Below are 19,008 nucleotides of genomic sequence, written 5' to 3'. Positions count from 1 at the left end.
TAACTTAATTGTGAGATTACAATATAGCTTCTAAACTAGTTTTCTTTTTGACTTTCTGATGGAGAAGGTCACACATTGAGCTTTCATAACTATATGTTTAGTTTATTTCTGGTTCCATAGTGCTTCCTGGATGCTGGGAATTTCAAAGCTCCGCCGCAGCCGTCGTTTAGATCACAGTTGGAGGTCAGGCTTTTAAATGGCAGGAAGTTAAAAGCTTTAGCGGCAAAAAGGTCAAAGACGATGCTGCGGTGTCAACACTTAGAAAAGGAATAACCTGCTCCCCCACAACGAGAAGGCATCATACAACAGGAGGAGCAGAGTGAAGCTCCTTGTATTCAACAGTAGAAGTCAGCGTGCAACCAAGGAAGCTGTAAATTCTCTCAGCCAGATGAGGCATGAAATCCACATCATCAGGGGGCAACACGGCTCAAATCTAGGAGGAGAAATGTCTTTGGTTAGGATTGGGGTTTTTCTTAATCAAATTTTCCTTGTCCTCTTTGGAAAGGGCACTTGTTAAAGATGAAATTTGTCATCTATAGTCCTTCCATGTTGATTTTTTAATGCAAATTTTGAACAAAGAGGCTTTTATGTAATGGGGTTGATTAAATGCATCTACAAAAGCGTTTAATAGCAGGAGCACTTTCTAATGCAGGGCCTTCTATTGATCTCCTGAGTGCATACCACTTTATAATGAACACGGCTGGTGGCTTTTGATATGAATGTTAGGTTTGGACTTGAGCTATCTTTTTTCTTACTGGCAAGTATTTGGATTTGCCTAGTTAATGAACCATTAGAATCTGTCAACACCCTGTTATAGTACAGTGGCTGTGGTAGCGCCACATGGAGGGTATAAATGCCTCTTTTAATAGACTGTAAGAGCACAGAGCGTAGGAGAAATTAACTGGGGAGAGACAAGAGTGGGAAAGGTAGATGAGGTTGAGGAAGTGCTAATAATATAGAAGATGACTTTCAACATGTTCTTCCATAAGCACCATCAAAGGTGCAACATTTAGATTGTCACCAATAAAATCACCATAGTAATTTTAACACCGACAAGACCTTTGAAATATTGGCCCCTGCTTTTCTCTCCATGCCAGAAGCTTGGCTCCAATGATGAAAATGTATTTTTTGCCCACACTGAAAATGGCTTCAAGAATACATATGAACCTCGGTATGAATGTTCATAACTGTAGTGAGCCCAACTTGTGTGCCAGTTAGCCAGCGTTAGCATGTTAACTCTATCAACGCAGATGAATAACATGGTAACCTGCTTCAGATCAGCATGTTATGTTGTCACTACAAGCATATTCATTTTTTTCTCCAATAGAGTTCTGTCTAGTCTCTAAATGCAGATTTTACCAAATATTTTTACCCAAACCATGATAATTATTTGAAGCTAACCTAGAAGTGTTAAGCTTAGCTAAAAATTCATGTAAGTCAAAGTCAGTTGCATTGCATGGAAAAGATATTGATTTTGCCTAATAAATAAATAATTCAAACTTACACTGAACATTTTCTAAAATACTGCTGACAAATGTCCCAAAGGCAAACTCTGAGGCAATGATTGCTTACCAATCACAATTCCACGTAAAAAAAAATGAGACCATGAACAAATGTTTGCACAGGTCAATGTACAAATGGCCCATGCTCCGCTTAATGATATTTGTTTGTACCATATACAGATAAAAAACATCAAGAAAATAGAAAAACAATCATCACTGATCAATCATTCAGTTTAATTTTGCATTAAGTCTGAAGTTGGAAGCTCTTTAGAATCTTGTGATACTGGTAGCATATTAGCACACCAGGCACCAGTTTGCGAAATTTTACAGATGAGAGTTTCCCTGATTTTTGCAAACTCTGCCTCTTGGTTTCATCAAACTCAAAAGTCCACATAGACATAACCAAGACTGCGGTCCTTGGCAGTGATAAAGCAAAGTCCATTCAGAAGCACCAATGAGGTTCATGACCAGACTGGCAGCCATGAAAAATAAAATTGCTCCCTATGCCCCCTTAAACACCCAGAATATCCACAGTTTTCCAGACTTATCTGATGTACAGTAGGCCACAATACCCTCTTTTGCTGCCCATTTAACGCCCACCCATGCAGCTGGTCTCACCTTTGACCCTCCTTGTCCTGACCAATACGGTTGTAGCAGCAGCGATGACTATGACTACATATGGCACGATAAGTGCGCACTGGGGAAATCCATTTGAATGGGTAGCCCTGTCGTCTAGCACCATTGGGCCTGTGGGTAATGGTCACATGTGGTGGTGATGATGGTTCCAGGCCCTCCATGGTGGTCTTTGCTGGCTTTGCATACAGATACGTGTTTAGCAGCAAATAGGAAGCTGTCTCGCTGGAATTCTCATCCTGTTTGTGCATCTTTTATGTGAGGAAAATCATTTTTTAATCCTATCCCCCTGTCCTTTCTTCCCCTCTGCACATGATGAGAAAATATACGATTAAGTTATTTTCAAATCCCAAAATCCCCACCTCATAGCCAGCTGTCACCAAGTGTCAATTACATGAAACAATGACAGAGACGGAAAGAAAGTGAGGGAGAGAAAAAATCATGAAAACAGAAAAAGAGAGAGAGAGAGAGAGAGAGAGAGCTGCAGCATATGTGCTGTGCTGGTATTCTATGCCGATGGGTCGATATGAGTCCTGGGATTTCTTCTGCTCATGCTCAGGTTTCGCTGAGTGACCTCTATGAGCACCCACACTCAACTGCAGGACACACACACAGACACTCTGAAAAGCCAAGTCTTCTAGAGCCAGCACACAAACACCCTTTATGGGCATCCAAAATCAATACAGCTGATAGCACATGCACGCTCTCTCACCCTGCCAAGTGTGCTTTAGCTTCAATGTTTTTCATCAAAGTCCGGACACCACACATGTGAAATGCTTTGATGTGAAATTGAAAACACCTCCTGCATCTTTAATTGAAGGTCTCGGTCTGCTCGGACTCGCGAGAGCTTTACAAAAAGGTGCTGTTCAGGCTCAGGTTGAGATGATTTGCATTTAACGTGAAGTGTTGAGCGTCTGTTTGAGTGTTTGTCCTCGGGAACAAGAGAGGGGAAGATTAAAAAAGCAGATACAGGCCGACTCCCTTCTCCTCATTGCGCCGCTCATCAACCTCTCTCCCCCTTCCCCTTCCTTCCTCTCATCATTTGCTCCCTCTATATCTTCCCACAGTGGCCCTGGAGTGGCTGGGCGACAGAGTGGTGGAAGGTGGCCAGTGTGCATTCAGCGCCTTCACCGCTGCAGTATAATTACTCCCGCTAATCAGAGCACTTTACAGCAGCTTCTCTGTTCATCTGTACCCCTCCTCACTCTCTCCTAACACTCTGCCTCTCTGTCCGTCCCCCCTCCCCTACTTCTTCCCGCTCTTCCTATTAACCCTCCCGAACTGAAGACAGAGCGCTCACTTGAATAATTTGTACGTGTGTGTTTGATGGATGTGTGCGCGTCAGGCGATAAACACAGAGGAAGATTGAGATAGAGGCTGAGCGGGGACAGAGGGAGAGTGTTTGGCAGCTGATAAAGAGGTCATTGTACATGCACTGCGCCTGATAGTTGCTCATCTCCACCCTTAAATGGCAGCCGCCAAGACATCAACCTCTGCACAAGACCCTGGGGTTAACTTCACCATAAAGACCTCAATGGCTCATAAAAATTAAGTCTCCACCCCCTCCTTTCAGTCCACACACGGCTAATAAACACATCTCCCCTGCATACACAGCCCCACGCTTGTAAAATCCCGGGCTAGTTTTATTTTGTTTCACGAGTGTTTTAAAACCACTGAATGAAAAATGAAATTGTTAAAGCTCCACTGTTGCCTCTAAGCTCTCATTCTGTTTGCAACTGAGGTATGCAGCCTCTGGAGCCCAAAGGTTTATCCTTTGGTCTGCAGCCAGTCGTGTTTTCTGCATCAGCACAGAGAAATGGAGGAAAAGAGGGGGAGTGAAAGTAAAGATATATAAAAGTAAAGTATACTCAAGCTTTAGCTGCTCTCTGTGTGGATATAAAGTGACTTGATGTGAAGCTTTCTCTTGCACAGCTGTCATCTTGGATCAGAATTAAAGTAACAATGTAAGTCAAGACCTAAGGTGAATGTATATATCTGCACAAAAGAAAGAGACTTTAGTAATGCACAAAAGGCTGTGAAAGATTCAAGGCTGACTATCTGCACACTTTCAGTTCCACACCTCTGATGCACAATTTATTATATTTGCTAGCTCGAGTTGCATCGCTAACACTATTAGCCAACACTGCTTTTGCTGGATGATGTATGGCTGAGCTAAGGAAACCTGACTACATCCCAGGAAAGGTCAAGAAATGCATGTAATACAGACACCCGTGTTCCACTCCTCTGACCGCTCCCTTCCTTTTAGACAGATCTGAATCAATAGCACCGCCTGAAATAGACCTCTGCATTATTTCGGTGTTTCTAAGTATGGCTCGCACATGTGCTGTGTTTTTCTATCCATGAAAGATATTCTCTATCATTTCAGTAAACCAATCGCCCCTAAACCCCCAGGGGTTAGGATTGCCCCGTCATCGGCTTACAGACATGCAGACCAAGTGGACTCCAATCGGCCAACAGAACTTTTATCTAATATGTCCACATAAGTTACCCATCAAGGTCCCATTGGACTATCATAGCGTGTCTAAATTATGCAACAAATCAATTCTGGGAAACGTGACTATCTGCCATGTCAGTGAAAAGGGAATACATGTGTAGAAAGCCTTGACTGTGATGGTCCACTGGGTTTGTGTTTTCTTCTTCTGGACATACATCACAGTCCTACCAATCAGTTTTGTACCCCAAAATCCTTCATTTAAAGAAAAACGCTCTGTTTTTGGTTGGACAAATGACAATGGGACCGTCTGTTTAGTATTAAAGTTCATAGTCAATAAAGGCATTGTTAAGTAATGGCAGAAATATTGACATAATCCAAAAACAAAAATTGGACAACAGCCAATTAAAGCAAAGATGATTACAATTTTGTGGTTGGAAACAGGTTTTTTAATTTGCAGATTTGGAAATATATGTATTTTTGTTTTATGCTGGCCCCAAAATAAATTGTTGCTGAGGGGAAAATAACCAATACATTAAAGTACAGTGTCAACTGTTTTTTTTAAAACCTTTTTCCACATTAGAGTACTTGCACTAAAAGACATTTGACAGGCAGTGCAGTCTGTGAATTATCCAGAGTAACCAGGATATTATTTCTGGAAAGACACACTGTTCTTGAATTATTAAAATCTAATTTCTCAATGCCGCGAGTAGCACAAATGAAATTGTATTCACCTCGAGTGACGTAAGAGATGAATTTGACAAACCCTGTAGTAATGATGTCATTGAAGTCAGGGGAGAAAACATGAAGTAGGGAACAATCGGCTATAGTTTAATATATTTAGTGCATGGCTTGTTCAGTGAGTATAGCCTATTGAAGGCGTAGTGAATAAGTAAATATGCTGTGTCAGCAATAAAAAGTGAAATCCATAGTAGCAAACAGTTAGTAATCTGATTTCTGATTGCTGCATTCACCATATTGTGATTGTCCATCGTACTCATTAATTTAGTTAATACCCCTAAAAAACAGAGGACTTTGAAAGTAGGACAACCCTTGAAGTATTTGGGATGGAATGTCCATTTCTTTGGCCTTGAAGGAAGCCCAAGGGTCTTCACAGGGTTAATCCTGTGAGCGCAAGTATGGCGCTAATGAGGAGCAGCCTGAGGTCCTGAAGGGAATAAAAGGCTCAAGTCTGAACCAGAGCTTGTACTCTCCACCCCTACCAGGCTGTGAGTTTAGAAGAGTTTTACTTTTGGCTGGAAAGGCCTGCTGTACTGTCCCCTTAGGGGAGAAATAATCTACAGACAACTCTCTGAGCTTTTCTATCATCTGACAGAATCACAGCAATGTTTCTTATGGGGCTTTTCCAAACAGATGCTTAGTATGTAGGACTCCTGGAAAGATTTGATGGATAAACTGGGTTTCAGGACAAGTCATGTCCATCAGAGTGGGCATGGCGCTGCTGCTTCTGACTCATTAAAAGAGCCTTCAAACAAAACGGAAATAAGACAATTTATGAAAATGAGTCTTATTTCCAGGCATTGCTATGAGAGAAACCAGGCCCTTCCAGTAGCACAGAGCCTTCCTGCCTCTCTGGCCTCAGCAAAGGCTATACTCAAAAGTGATGACCTCCCTAAAGCCCTGGACTTTGTTCTACATGGATCCATATGGCCTTAATGTCATGCAATGTGCAGAGATCAGATAGATGTGGACCTTGTGAGAAGAGACCTGGCGTGCAGGGCTCAGGGCTGGTGCGGGGGGCTGGTGGGTCGACAGCTATTTTCCCCCCTTGTTGAGGAACATTCTTTTTCATTCTGTACACAGCAACTCAGGCAGAAACCATCTGCCAATCAGAAACAGCTGCTGCATGTGTGCAGTGTATCTGACATCTGGTTGGGGACTTGGTGACTACACTTTCAGCCAAACAAGCTCTCAGAGATTAGATATCATGTCTTCCTTTTCAGTCATGCTAGCGGCTCTTTAGATGTCACATTTGATCTGTCGCTCTACTCTGGACCGAAATATCTCAACAACCTCCACCAATATCTGTTGGTGGATTAAAGTTTGGTAGATATGTTCCTCAGTAAGAACTGTACTGATCGCCTGACATTCATGTTTGTTTATGGTGTCATTTTAAACTGAATGTCCCAAAATCTTTTGATGAATTGTGCTACATTTAAATTATTTTTGAGATCCTTAAACACAATTCCTCTTTTTTTATGTCTTAATATCTATCTGTTAAATACTTTGGTTTGACCTAAATAATTGATAAAAACTCAATTTCAGCATGCTTACACATCAAACTAAAAAAAAAAAAAGAATATACTAGGCAGCAGCCAGTTGGGGAAAAGTAGACATGTATTTACGAGCACAATTTTGGAAGTACCTGTTTTTTGTGTGGATGGTGATTTCTTGGTTAGGCTCAGTAAGAACATGTGATTGTCTTGGAGAAATTTATAAAGATTTTTTTGGGTTAGAAAGTAAAATGTATGAGGTTACTTGTAGTGGAGAACGTCTAAAAACATAGAACAGCAGATTGTTACCTTTGTCATGTTAGAATATTAGCGCATCACTGGAAAGAAGTACAGCCTCACAGAGCTGCTGGCATTGTTGTCTACTTTCTTTCTTACTCATATTGGTGTGTTTCTTTTCTCACAAATGCTCTCTTCATTTCCTTCCTATACAGATCCTCTACTTCCCACATATTTCGCTCCGACAGACATGGACCCATCTCCACCCTCATTTACCAATTACTTCCTCCCTGGCTCTGACAGTCCGATTCCAGGAGCAGAGACAACCACCTCCAGCGCTGGCTCTCCTCGCTTCCTCGGCCACGGGCTCAACGAAAACCTCATCCCCATCTACTGCTCCATCGTGGCTGCTGTGGTGGTGGGCCTGGTGGGCCTAGTGGCCTACATTGTTTTTAAGAGGTCAGTTTGTAGAAAACAACAAGAAGAAAAGCTGCTTTGTGGTTAAAGACATTAGCACAATTGGGTTTTGCACCTCTATCACAATACAATCTAGGGCAAAGAGCGTGAACAGTGATGGTGATGGAGATGGTGGTGTTGGATAGATGTTTCCCGAGGCAAAAAATAATGGTTGTAAGGTGGTTGGTGGTATATTCAGGCCTTTCAAAGAGGATTTGACCCAGATCTAGAAAATGTACTCATCCGAATGGACCACAATTTGTGTTTTTTAAAGAAAAAAACCATAATGCATTACAGAGCTCACACAAACACAAAGATATACAACCAGACAAGAAAGCACTCCAGACAGATACAAGGCTGGGCTAAAAGACATGAAGCAAGTAAACAACCTCATTAGTTGCAGAGCTGATTGTTTAAAAAGTGCCAAGTAGGGCAAATTCAAGTGCAAGATGAGTCAGCAGAGTCACGCACACATCTGGCTGCTCTTGATTTACTTATTACCAGGCACATACAGACTGTAAAATATATTTATTAATTAGTGGTACTTAGGGTTGTATACTCTGCTTTACCATTCAATAACTCTAGAATATTTTATTAATTTATTCATGAGTCTTTTATCTTCTTAAGAGCAGCAACATTTTACGAGCATACTTTATTACATTTCTCTATCTTAGGCAGCACAGTCAGTTTAAAATGATGATTTAATTTTTTTTTTACTTCTAGTAAATTCTTAAACAACAGGTCCCAGATGGAACATAATTGAAAACATAAAAACACAAGTGAAAACATTAAAGCAAATTATGAAATAAGGGTTTTTGATGAAAACATAAACAAAACATGAGTTTCAGATTTTTGAGCTGGTGAGTGTTGATTTTGCTGTTTAAATGACACACTCATTTGCAAATGATATGTAGCTTTGGGCTAAATGTTACATCAGTCAGATAGCTAATTAAGTAAGTACAGTATAAAACACTGAATTAAACAATAATTGAAAGGGCATGGAATATCTTTATGGCTTACAGTACGTTTTGGTTAAAAGAGATTGATTTCACATGCTAAGATGCAACTCTAACTTGTACTTGAATTAAAGCTAATTTAGGTAGCTGTAACTTTATCTATCATAACTCCACAAGTTACAACATACTGTAATGTCTCCAGCTAAGTGAAAAAACTTGTAAAAGTTGCTCAAATCCTATTGGCAAACTACACAGTCTTACACTAAACTCCCAGCCAAAAGCTAAGCATCCCAAGTTATAAAAAAAAGTTGGACCCACATATTTGTTCATATTTTCAAACAACGTGTTTTCCTTTTGGATGTAAGGGTGACGCTACATGTGACGCTATTGCCGCTAATGATGGCTGGCGAAAGCCGAGCGTAGGCTTTCCACATCCAATGAATTCATTTATTGGATTGTTTCTACCTCTAACATGCCACATCACCTTCCATCTTTACAGGTGGAACAGCTGCAAGCAGAACAAGCAGGCAGCTAATAACCGCGCGGCTACGAACAACCAGATGGTGACGCCGGAGGGAGAGAAGCTGCACAGCGACAGCGGCATCTCAGTCGACAGTCAGAGTCTGCAGGAGCATCAACAGCAGCAGCAGGCCCAGGCCGAAGTCCAGGCTCAACCTGCACGCTCTCACACACAGGAACAGATAGGTAAGCCTTAAACTCACTCCCAACTTTATTGAAGTTTTCTGTTGGGTTTTCCTGCGTATGTTTGTCACGTTGTTTAGCTATCCACGGAAAACCTAATGCAATAAAATACTGATCTTCCAAGTCCACTAATTGGGCACCTAGTCGTTGTTACTAACTTACTAATATTTTTCTCAGAAACTCTTACAAGATTGAAGGCACTCGTCCAAGCACAAGCACATTCCTCCTTCACACCGTTGTATTGCAGCTGCCACAGAAAATCATTATTGATCACTTCAAGACCCAATGCCCAGACTTTGAGAACAATATGTGATGGTTTCCCAACTTTGTGCAAGCCGTTCCCTCCACAGCAAACCCACATTTCTGTGGATTGAGATCAAAAACTATTTATCACCTCGGAGTAAGACGAGTATGCCAAATGCAGAATCTGTAGGTGAGGATGAAACTCACATATGATTTGTTGTACTCCAGGAATGTCGAGATTAGTACTGTGAGGCCCTACAGTGACATGAACGTGAGACAGGTACTGAACACTAAACAGATTTTGCTTGAATTCTCACAGTGTGTTTGTCTGTATGCCTCCTTATCACTAGTTTTGACGCTCAAATATTCAGTGCTGACAGTCAGTCATTTGACACACTTTCTATCTAAGCTTACGTTACATATATAAACTGCATGTATAAGGGAGATATGTAACTGCATATGTTTGATCCTTATCTTTACTTGTCTTACTAGTCTTCTTTACCTATGTTTGTCCCGCTGACTCGTGAAGTATTTCTGGTATATGACTGTAAGGCTGACTTTGCCTAACAGTATCTTAGTCTGGCAAGCCAGACAAAATTGAAAAGGTTTTGCAGGATTAACTCAGAAGATCAGGTCTGGCTTGATGGGATAAAACCAATATTATGCGCTTGTGCACGACTGATCTATTATAAAGCAATTTACATCAGGCTTAATTCACTTCTTTTAATGCAGTGCATTAAGAGAGAGAACCCCTGTTTAGTTTTTTTTCCCTTTAAGTAAACGACATGAGCAACCTCTTTTATTCAGGCATATATTTTTATTACAATATATTTTTTCAAATAGTCAACAAATCCCATGAGTAGACCAAATCAAAAATCTTTACTTGCTTCGTTGGATTTATTTTCTCATGTGATACAGAGTTTACGAGAAAAAAAATGATATATCAGCAGCATGGCCCTTCAAACTGCAGCAACTTCAACATGAACATGAAGAAGTTTTAACCATCATTTTTTGAGACGTATCCTCCTTTATGTCATCTCCTGTGCCCTTGATATTAAAAAAAAAAGACCTGCTGGTCAAATCCATCCGTATCATATATCACTTCCTTTCAATCTTTTTGCAACACTGAGCACAGACAATGATGCTCTATCCATGGTGGGGAATCTGCAGAGAATGGCTACAAAAAAAGAGGATAACCTTTAAACAGCTTGGAGAATAAAAGCAAGTGCTGCAGGAATGAAATGTGACCCCTGTAAAGCAGTGCACCTTCCTTTAATACTCAAATAGCACTTACATTAAAGAGATGAAACCTTGATTCTCACTCGATCTATACTCATAAAGCTGAGAGGCTTTTTACTTGAAGAAGAAGTCTCAAGTTCAGTCGTGATCTTGTTATTCATTCAGACATTCATGCCTCTCTCCAAGACTTTGTGTCTGAGTATCCCATATATTTTCCTAGTTTCATTGTGAATTATAGCAAATCCTAAAAATGGTTTTACAAGGATAACAATGTGCTTAAAAGCCAAACAGCTGATAAATCCCCCCTTGAACAATACCCACCACTGCGTCTTTTCTGGGATACCCATTACATTCTAATGAGGCTTGGGAAAAGCTTACTTTGTATTTGTGTTTTTTTAGACCATTCTTCTCAACAAATGCAGTCCCCGCTGCCTGTCGAAGAAAAGAAGGAATTTCTTTTTGAGGAACAGCTTTGGATCAGTTCAAAGAGAGGATGACTGCCCCAGTAACCCTGATGTCTTTTTAACTGATTGGCTCATTAGAAGGTGTTATGAGACAGCATCCAGGCCTGGTCTCGCTGCATTTCAAAATCTGATCCAGCGTCAGTATTTAGGATGTGCTAATTGGCATTAGCACTGTGTGCGGGTGTGGAAGCCATTAAAAAGGCAGCGAATGCTCTTGACTTCAAACTTGGAGTGTTAAAATACGCGAGAGGGTGAGAATATGCGCCATAAATCCTCTGTAATCGCAGGGGGTTTCCTGTTTCCAACGAACCATATTTTACTGGCGACTGAAATAATGGGAACACCTCCAGTGAAAACAAGTCAAATAAGCCTTTAAAAAGAGAAACAGAGCAGTGAAAATGTCTCGTGTTTTGACTGACAACACTCAGAGAGGGTATTCCCTGCATGAGTCACTGCTGCAGGGTAGGAGTTTCGACATAAAGGGCGCTCGACCTCATTTCTGTCTGCTCATCTCCATTAAAAAGCACGCTCTATCTGTGAAGCTCCGCTCTGCCCCCCCCCCTCCCCTAAAACCCTCTTTTGCCAATTGCTCCCCCCTCTGAATCGTGCATATTGAATGAGTTTAAAATTTTAACAAAACTCTAAACCCCTCTCTCACCAGCACCCATCCCTGCATCCCTGCCCTGTGTTTGACCTCACAGTCAACACAATCTGGAGTCAAGGCGAAAAAATCTACTGAAAAAAAGATCAGCAGCTGAAGGGCCTGAGGGATCTACAGGAGCTCAATAGTATTTCCCAGTGTGTAACATTATCCAGCAGCAAGTTACAGTAATAACATAGCCCAGTCACATAATGAATCACAAATGAAGTTTCAGTAATGTTGGATAGATGACTTATAATTTGATGTCTTCCTCGCATATAAGCAGGACTGTATAAGATGCCACAACACAATTGTTATAACACAACGACATTAGCCCTTGGGATTTCACTTCATTCGTTTAATGGTGATACAACTTTTTTTTTTTTTTGGATGGATAGACTCTCCAACTGTAGACATATAATTTTAGTTTCAAACCACAATCAGCCTTTTAGAAAGATTTATCATGGCTTAGGGTCCAATCAGGATTGCCTGAAGGTGAATTAAAAAGAGAGAAGAAGAAAGAGGAAGCTGTAAGAAAGCTCTGCAAAGATTGGGAGTTCACATTACAGAGAATTGAACTGGTTCAGTGAGCGACAGCTTGTAGTGATTTTTCAGATGAGGTTGGACTCTATAAAACACTCGATAGCCATGTGGCCATTATTATTCATGCTTCCTTAAGAATGGGGTACAATGCAAGCGAATGGAAACAGCTGCACTGGAGGTGGAAACAAAGGTGCAAATCATTGTGCATATGACTGCACATTTGTACGATGCAGATGGCTTTGCACTGGCCAGCATCAGTGTCTCTCTGCTCTTTTTCACTGGTGATGCCTGCAGAGTGTCAGATTAAACAGGAGGGAAGGGAGAAGAGCACTAGGGACTATGGCCTTCACTGGATAGACTCAATGAGGAAAGAAATACTAAGCCGAGTGTCAGGGAATAGCAAACTAAGAGTATTTTAGAGCAGAAAAAAAATGTGGGAGTTAAAGTGTTTTTTTGGAACAGGAAACTAATGGAAACAGAGGAAGGGTATGACGTGAGCCGACAAAAGAATCCTCCTTTCTAAAGCTTTAAAATAACTCTCTTGTACTACACTCTTCTGGCACAAGATGCATGTATAAAGGCAAGAATACACCCACTAGGCAAGGGGGTCCTCTCAGAAACGCCTTTGCATTCCCCCAGCGTTTCCATGGATTCTCTCAATTGACAACAGGTTAAGAGGTTTGTGGGAAAAGAGAGTTTCTCTCCCATCCTCATCCGGCTAATGACTCCAGTTTAACAGGTTTGGATGAGTGAGTGACACCACAGGGCCCCCTGCAGGGAAAAGCATGATCATTCCTGTTTTTACTATACTTAAAGTATATTGGTATTTGCTGGAAAAGGAAGCTTGGTTGAAACATATAGTAAATTAATCATTTTAATTTTGGTCTTCTTCAGTGAGAAAAAGTGAGAATATGCAAAAGGTTCAAGTTAAAAAAAAAAATCACCCTTTACTGATTTAAATATCACAGAAAATCACCTGTCTTCTTCCAGACAACCTGACATATTTCTTTTTCCTCATTCTCTCTGCAGTGGTGAGGGTCGATGGTGGCCCCCAGCCTGACACGCCACCCCCTGAAGTCTGAGGAGAAAGAAGAGGAGACATCAGAGCTGAACACAGGGAGAGGAGAGTTGGGACTTGACAGTGGACCAAAAAAACAAAAGCAGGGGGGGGGAGGGGCACATGGGAATGTAAAACTGATCTCCAGTTCACATCTGAAGTGGCCACAGAGAAAATCTTTTGACTTTGAAAGCCTCCCAGCACCTTTGGACCACAGTCTGACTCTTCATCCCTGCATACAGAGTCCAAATCTACCCATCAGTGTGCCTGGACACAAACTGTACGGCAATATCAATCTGTACCAATGTCACTGCACATACATAATCATACAAAATGCCAGTGCATCTCGTATTAAATGACAGTATCTAATATTCCCACCAACTGCCAATTTAGCATCCCCAAACCCTGCCTAATCCTGCCATTTCCCCTCTACTTCCATGATCACTAGCCATGAAACGAATGTGCCTGAAATGGAAATAGGCAGACAGGTTCTTTATGATCTCCCCTTTCTTTCCTATGTGCATCAAAAATAATTTTCTCTCTTCCTCTGTGGTGTCCCACTCTCAGTTAATCCCTCATCTCCATCCAAAAGGATCCTATCCATTAGATCCCCCCCCCCCCATTGTCTGCGATACAAAAAGTAGCGGGGGAGGCGTGAGTCAACCCCAACTTCTCCTGTAGTTTCTTGTTCTTTTTCATTATTTAACGGACACATTTCATGGCATGTTGTCTCGAAGAGTGTTTGCGTCAATGTTTGAGATTGGCAGCTCAGGCTGATGCAAGTGACTCATATCTGGGAAGAAAGGTCAATTGCTGCGTAGCCCTCTTGGTAATCAACTATTTTTTCTCTTTTTCCTGCACTTTCTCTTTCCCTTGGCTGAAATAGACCTCTTCACAGTGGCTCCAGGGATTGTATTTCAGTAATTTCATGCTTATAATGTAACACGGCTCCGGTTGGTGGTGCATTATTTTCATTTTGTGGCTTCAGTTACATGGCTGATTCAGCAGGGTGCTTCCCTCGGCTCTCTATGGAGCCTGGATGGGCAACATGAGAGAAACATCTCCTGGGCTGTGGAGCTCTGCTGAGTCACTGTGATGGGTTGAGATGCAAGCTGTGACGTCATTGGTGACCCAGTATAGAGCTGCTACATAAACAGACGCTTTAATGAATTTGGTGGGGAAAAATATGCCCAAAGTCCCATCTGTCATGCCTTACACTTGCTGAGTAGGAAAATTGGGACACCCCTCAGAGGCAAACTCTTCACTATCCTCCTCTCACCGACAGCACCGCCCTCTACATACTCACTCTTACACTTACACACAGCTCTGATCGAGCCTGATAAACAGTCCTGAGGCGCTAATGTACCAGCCGCGCTGAATCCATCAACACAAGGCCCATTAGCGAGACATCCCGACAGGCAGGTAGTAATTACCTCAGGGTTTCAGCTTCTTTACCCTTTGCTCTTCTCAGCTCAGACACAGCTCATCGGGGGTAATGCTGTGGTCAACAGAGGGCTGACATGGCCCTATTTGAAGATGCAACATGACATTACAGATCCCTTCTCCAAGCCTCAGGCCGGTGACATTTAATATACCGCCATGGTGGTATAAAAGCACTTAGAAGTATAGCTGGGTGACACTTTTTTTTTTATCACAAAGAATGTCTTTTATGTTCACCCCCTACTACTTGCAGTAACTATAAAAGCATAGATATCTTGTTATAGAAGCATATTGGAGTTACGCTTGACTGCACCGCTTTAGCATCCATTCCTACAGGGGCACGTGCTTTCTCAGGGTCCCAATTTTTGTGATTTGACAAAAAAATTAGAGTATTTCTGTAAACATCCTGTAAAGTTTAAATAGACTAGGCAGGTAGACAGGTACATACATGAAGCAGCTGTAGAGTAAAAAAACTGTTAAAAGGTGCAGTTTAATGTGTGTATTTGATTGTATTGATTAAGGCACTGATGAATCAGAATGGGTTTGAAATTTTAAGGGAATTTATTTTCTTTCCAGCACTTACATGAGAAAATCAAGCAGCAAATTCCAGGCTGAGAAAAAAACAAATGAGGCAGGTTATAAAAACTGCAGTTCCTCTAGTGGTCACTTGAGGCTCGATCCAAAAGGGACTGAACCTCGTTGGGCCCCATGTTAAAATGCCCAACGTAAAAGCAGAATAAAAAATTTTAACAGCCTGGTTAAAAAAAATAATAAAAAAAGTCAGAAAACAACATTGGTTTTGGCAGCTTATGAATTCAGGCGCAGAACGCACAGTTTGATAAGTACGTTTTGTAGCTCCAATACAGCCACTTTAGGTTTAGACAATCAACTTGGTGGTGGCCAAAATGCTGACCTTGAAGCTTCAAAAATCCAGCTGACAGAACAATGGATGACATCTATGAAGAAGATTGGTACCAACTTATGTTTGTGAATAAAGCTCTTGCCAGCAGCTTTTGAGCCTATAGCTAAACATAAGGACTGGGAAACCAAAGAATTAGCAAGCCTTGATCTGTCTTAAGATAACATCAGTCTACCAGTAAAATGAAAGCTGCCTTGTCAACAATGAGACATTTCTTTGCCAGTTTTATTAATTAAAAGAAAAAAAAGAAATCAAACAAAATATGTTGAGTTTTTACAGATTGGACTATTTAACCCCAGGACAAGTGGTTTTCATTTTTCTGTGTAATTCTTGCAAAGAAAGCACACTCCTGTTTGACTCCTGAAAAGTAAATACAAGACTTATTAAGTTTAAAAGAGAAATATGTATTGTGTTTACTGGTCAGCAGAGCTGGAGTTCAGAATGAGTCATTACATACTGTGTGATTCTGCATCGATGGGCGGCATTGTCACCAACATCTCAAGACAATTCAACTTCCCGGTCTCTCTCTGTGATTCATCCTTTTTGGCTGCAGCACTATGAAAGGAAACGAATAAAACACTGCTGTATTCTGCTTACAGCTCCTAAGTTGATGTGGGCATGTGGTATGGACATGTGACTACACACACATTCACAGACACACACACATTGAAAGTGAATGATTCACTCCTCTATTGAGAGAGCCGGTATGAATCATTCTGATCCTGGCTGTGGCTCTTGCATTAAAGCAAACGCTGCTACAGTATGAGTGACCAGATTGTTGATTTAGAGTGGTAGAACCCCCCCTCCCCTCGAGGTCCAATTAGCCCTCCGGTACCATACTCATCCATCCTCATCTGACTTCATTTCTTTCTACAGCAGCTTGTGGAGTGAAACACACAATGTAAGAATGTACAACCGGAAACTACACAGAAATATGCAAGACACATTCAAGGTTAAGATTTGAATTTGGCCTCATTTATTGTTGTAAATTGTTTTCGTCTTTACATTTGCTTGTTGGTCTATATTTTGAATAGTATTACACTTTTAGATTCAGTATTTTTTCTAACTGATATATTGTTTTGTAGCACTTATTAGATGTACAACTAATGCACTCAAAGAGTGTACCACAGTTCAAGTGCCTGTGTACAGTGTCAGGTGTTTGAAAATTGAACTATATTTCTTTTGCAAATGTTCCACTTATTTTATGATTTTATGTGCATTTCTTTTATTTTTTTAAGAGCTAATGAAGGTTTTTGGTAAACAGAAAAAAACGTTATACATTCTTTGTGGAGACTCAAGCAAACTGTAAAAACTTGGCACCATTATTAAGACTTACATGTACGAATAGGTTGCCAATGAATACATACTGTATGCGTACACGCTATTAATACCGGCAACCGATAGGGCCATGTAGCATAACAAATAACATACATGTCTGCTACTCTGAAACTCACATATTAGGTAATAGAAATCAGCGGTGTGCTGAGTTTTTGCATGTACAGTAGGTCTCATCGCGTGCCTCCATTTTAGAGGCGACAGGACATGTAATGTGCTGTAATATGAATTCTTTGGGGAGGTTCGCTGTGATTCTCTGTCTTATTATTACAAACTTGATACAGAAAGATCAGGACTTTCTCCCCAAAAAAGCTGAATGTCACCTGTACTTACCTACTAATTTTAAATGCATTGTGTTAATGTGAATTTCTTAGAGTTGATACAAGATACAAAAATACATTATAAATGTACAAAAAAAATTAAAATGTGTGCAAATGAAATGAGCATCTATAATACAATAAACGAGATGACATTGCAATATGTGTCCCACTCTGTTTTTTTACACTAAACAAAGTCAAGATGTGTTAATGTCTGCACAAAATACGAGGCTTTATTCTCTCTGATACTATCTATTCAGGAAATTTGAAACTTCAAAGAGTGGCCTCTTAGCTAAGCATAGCATAAAACACAAGTGAAAAAAGTTAGCTTTGTCTTCCCAAACTACAAAAGTTCACAGCCCATATGTCCTTGAGAAGATAAAAGGATCAATACTCTGAGCAAGAAATATGAAGCTACTTAGCATATCTTAGCATAGCATAGCATAACCTTAGCATAGACTAAGACTAGAATAAAAAAACATGGTTGACATGAGGGAAATACTCTCATGTGTCTGCAAGAAATACATTCTTCAAGCTATAGTCAGTGGCCACTTAGCCTACGTAGCATAGCATAGCACAGCACAGCACAGCATCTTTTCAAAATCCCTACAGATCACTTTTTTACTGATCACATTTTTGGCAGGTAAAACGAAAAAGAGTAGAAAAGAGTAAAAACACATTTTCCATTCCATGTGGTGTTATGCACCAGAATATCCCTGGGCAAAGTGCAGTGTCTTCCTGGAGTCAATTCTCATTATCTGGCTAATAATCCCTGCACATCCTCCAAGTGTTACCACTTATTTTTTGCATGGATAAGCAAAAAAGATGACTTTGATGGTGATCTATAGTTACCCTTCGAAAGAACCCCTTTAAGCTTTGTCTTCCTGTGTCCAGTCATTCAACTAGCTAAGCTAACCGACCATGGATGTGGACATTACAGTTACAATCAATCTTCTCATTTAACACTTGCTGGAAAGCCAATATGGAACTATATTTCCTAATGGAAACTCAATCATTTAATTAACTTTTGTGATTAGAATTGTGACAACCAGAAGTGAGTTTGTGAGCCTGTTAGCTAGCACTCAACGGGAAAAGCATTTATATTTATATGATTCCAAAAGTTGGTTGTATAAAGATCTCTGAATCCTCTGAGGAATAGTCCACAAAAGTTGTTCGTAGGTTTTTTTCCCTTCAAACACCCAAAAGCATTTGTGAAAATGACCTCAAGCAAATGAAAATAAAATGGTAAAACCATAAAGTATGAAGTGGCAGACAGGCAGCCAAACCACAGTCAAAAGCAGGACCATATGTTTGTCCCATGGACCCAGAGTGTCGTTCCCTGCAGTCTTACCATCACTTTCAAGGGTTTTGTTCCTGCTCTGAGTCAGAGATAAATCCTCAGCTATAAATCCTACACGGACACAGGGTTAGGAAGTCACCAAATACAGTACAAATGTCTGCAGTCCTGGGGAGAAAACATATAACAGCGGTACTTCAGTTTGAACAGACCAGCCTTCTTGACACTTTGGTTCTGAAAAGCAAAACCAAAATAAGCAATAAGACATGGTTCTGTACAGCTTTTCCCTCTCCATGGGATGACAGATCACAGACTACAGAATTTGAATTTGATCAGCAGGGA

The 19,008-nt window shown here is 40.7% G+C and overlaps 1 protein-coding gene across 1 annotated transcript in view; it reads left to right on the top strand.

Annotated features, from left to right (window-relative positions):
* The window catches only part of ngfra (nerve growth factor receptor a (TNFR superfamily, member 16)), a 28,741-nt gene extending 11,211 nt beyond the window's left edge, over nucleotides 1-17,530 (top strand). Inside the window, exons 4-6 of the mRNA XM_020632626.3 lie at nucleotides 7,274-7,517; nucleotides 8,970-9,175; nucleotides 13,331-17,530. Coding sequence (XP_020488282.1) covers nucleotides 7,274-7,517; nucleotides 8,970-9,175; nucleotides 13,331-13,383 — 503 coding nt within the window. The 3' untranslated portion in view covers nucleotides 13,384-17,530. The remainder of the gene's footprint in view (nucleotides 1-7,273; nucleotides 7,518-8,969; nucleotides 9,176-13,330) is intronic.
* The last annotated feature ends 1,478 nt before the right edge of the window (nucleotides 17,531-19,008 follow it).

The sequence above is a fragment of the Labrus bergylta genome, chromosome 16 (genome assembly GCF_963930695.1).
Source record: "Labrus bergylta chromosome 16, fLabBer1.1, whole genome shotgun sequence".
Taxonomy (NCBI): Eukaryota; Metazoa; Chordata; class Actinopteri; order Labriformes; family Labridae; genus Labrus; species Labrus bergylta.
Note: the sequence above shows the minus strand (reverse complement) of the source record. Positions and strands in the feature narration are given on the sequence as shown.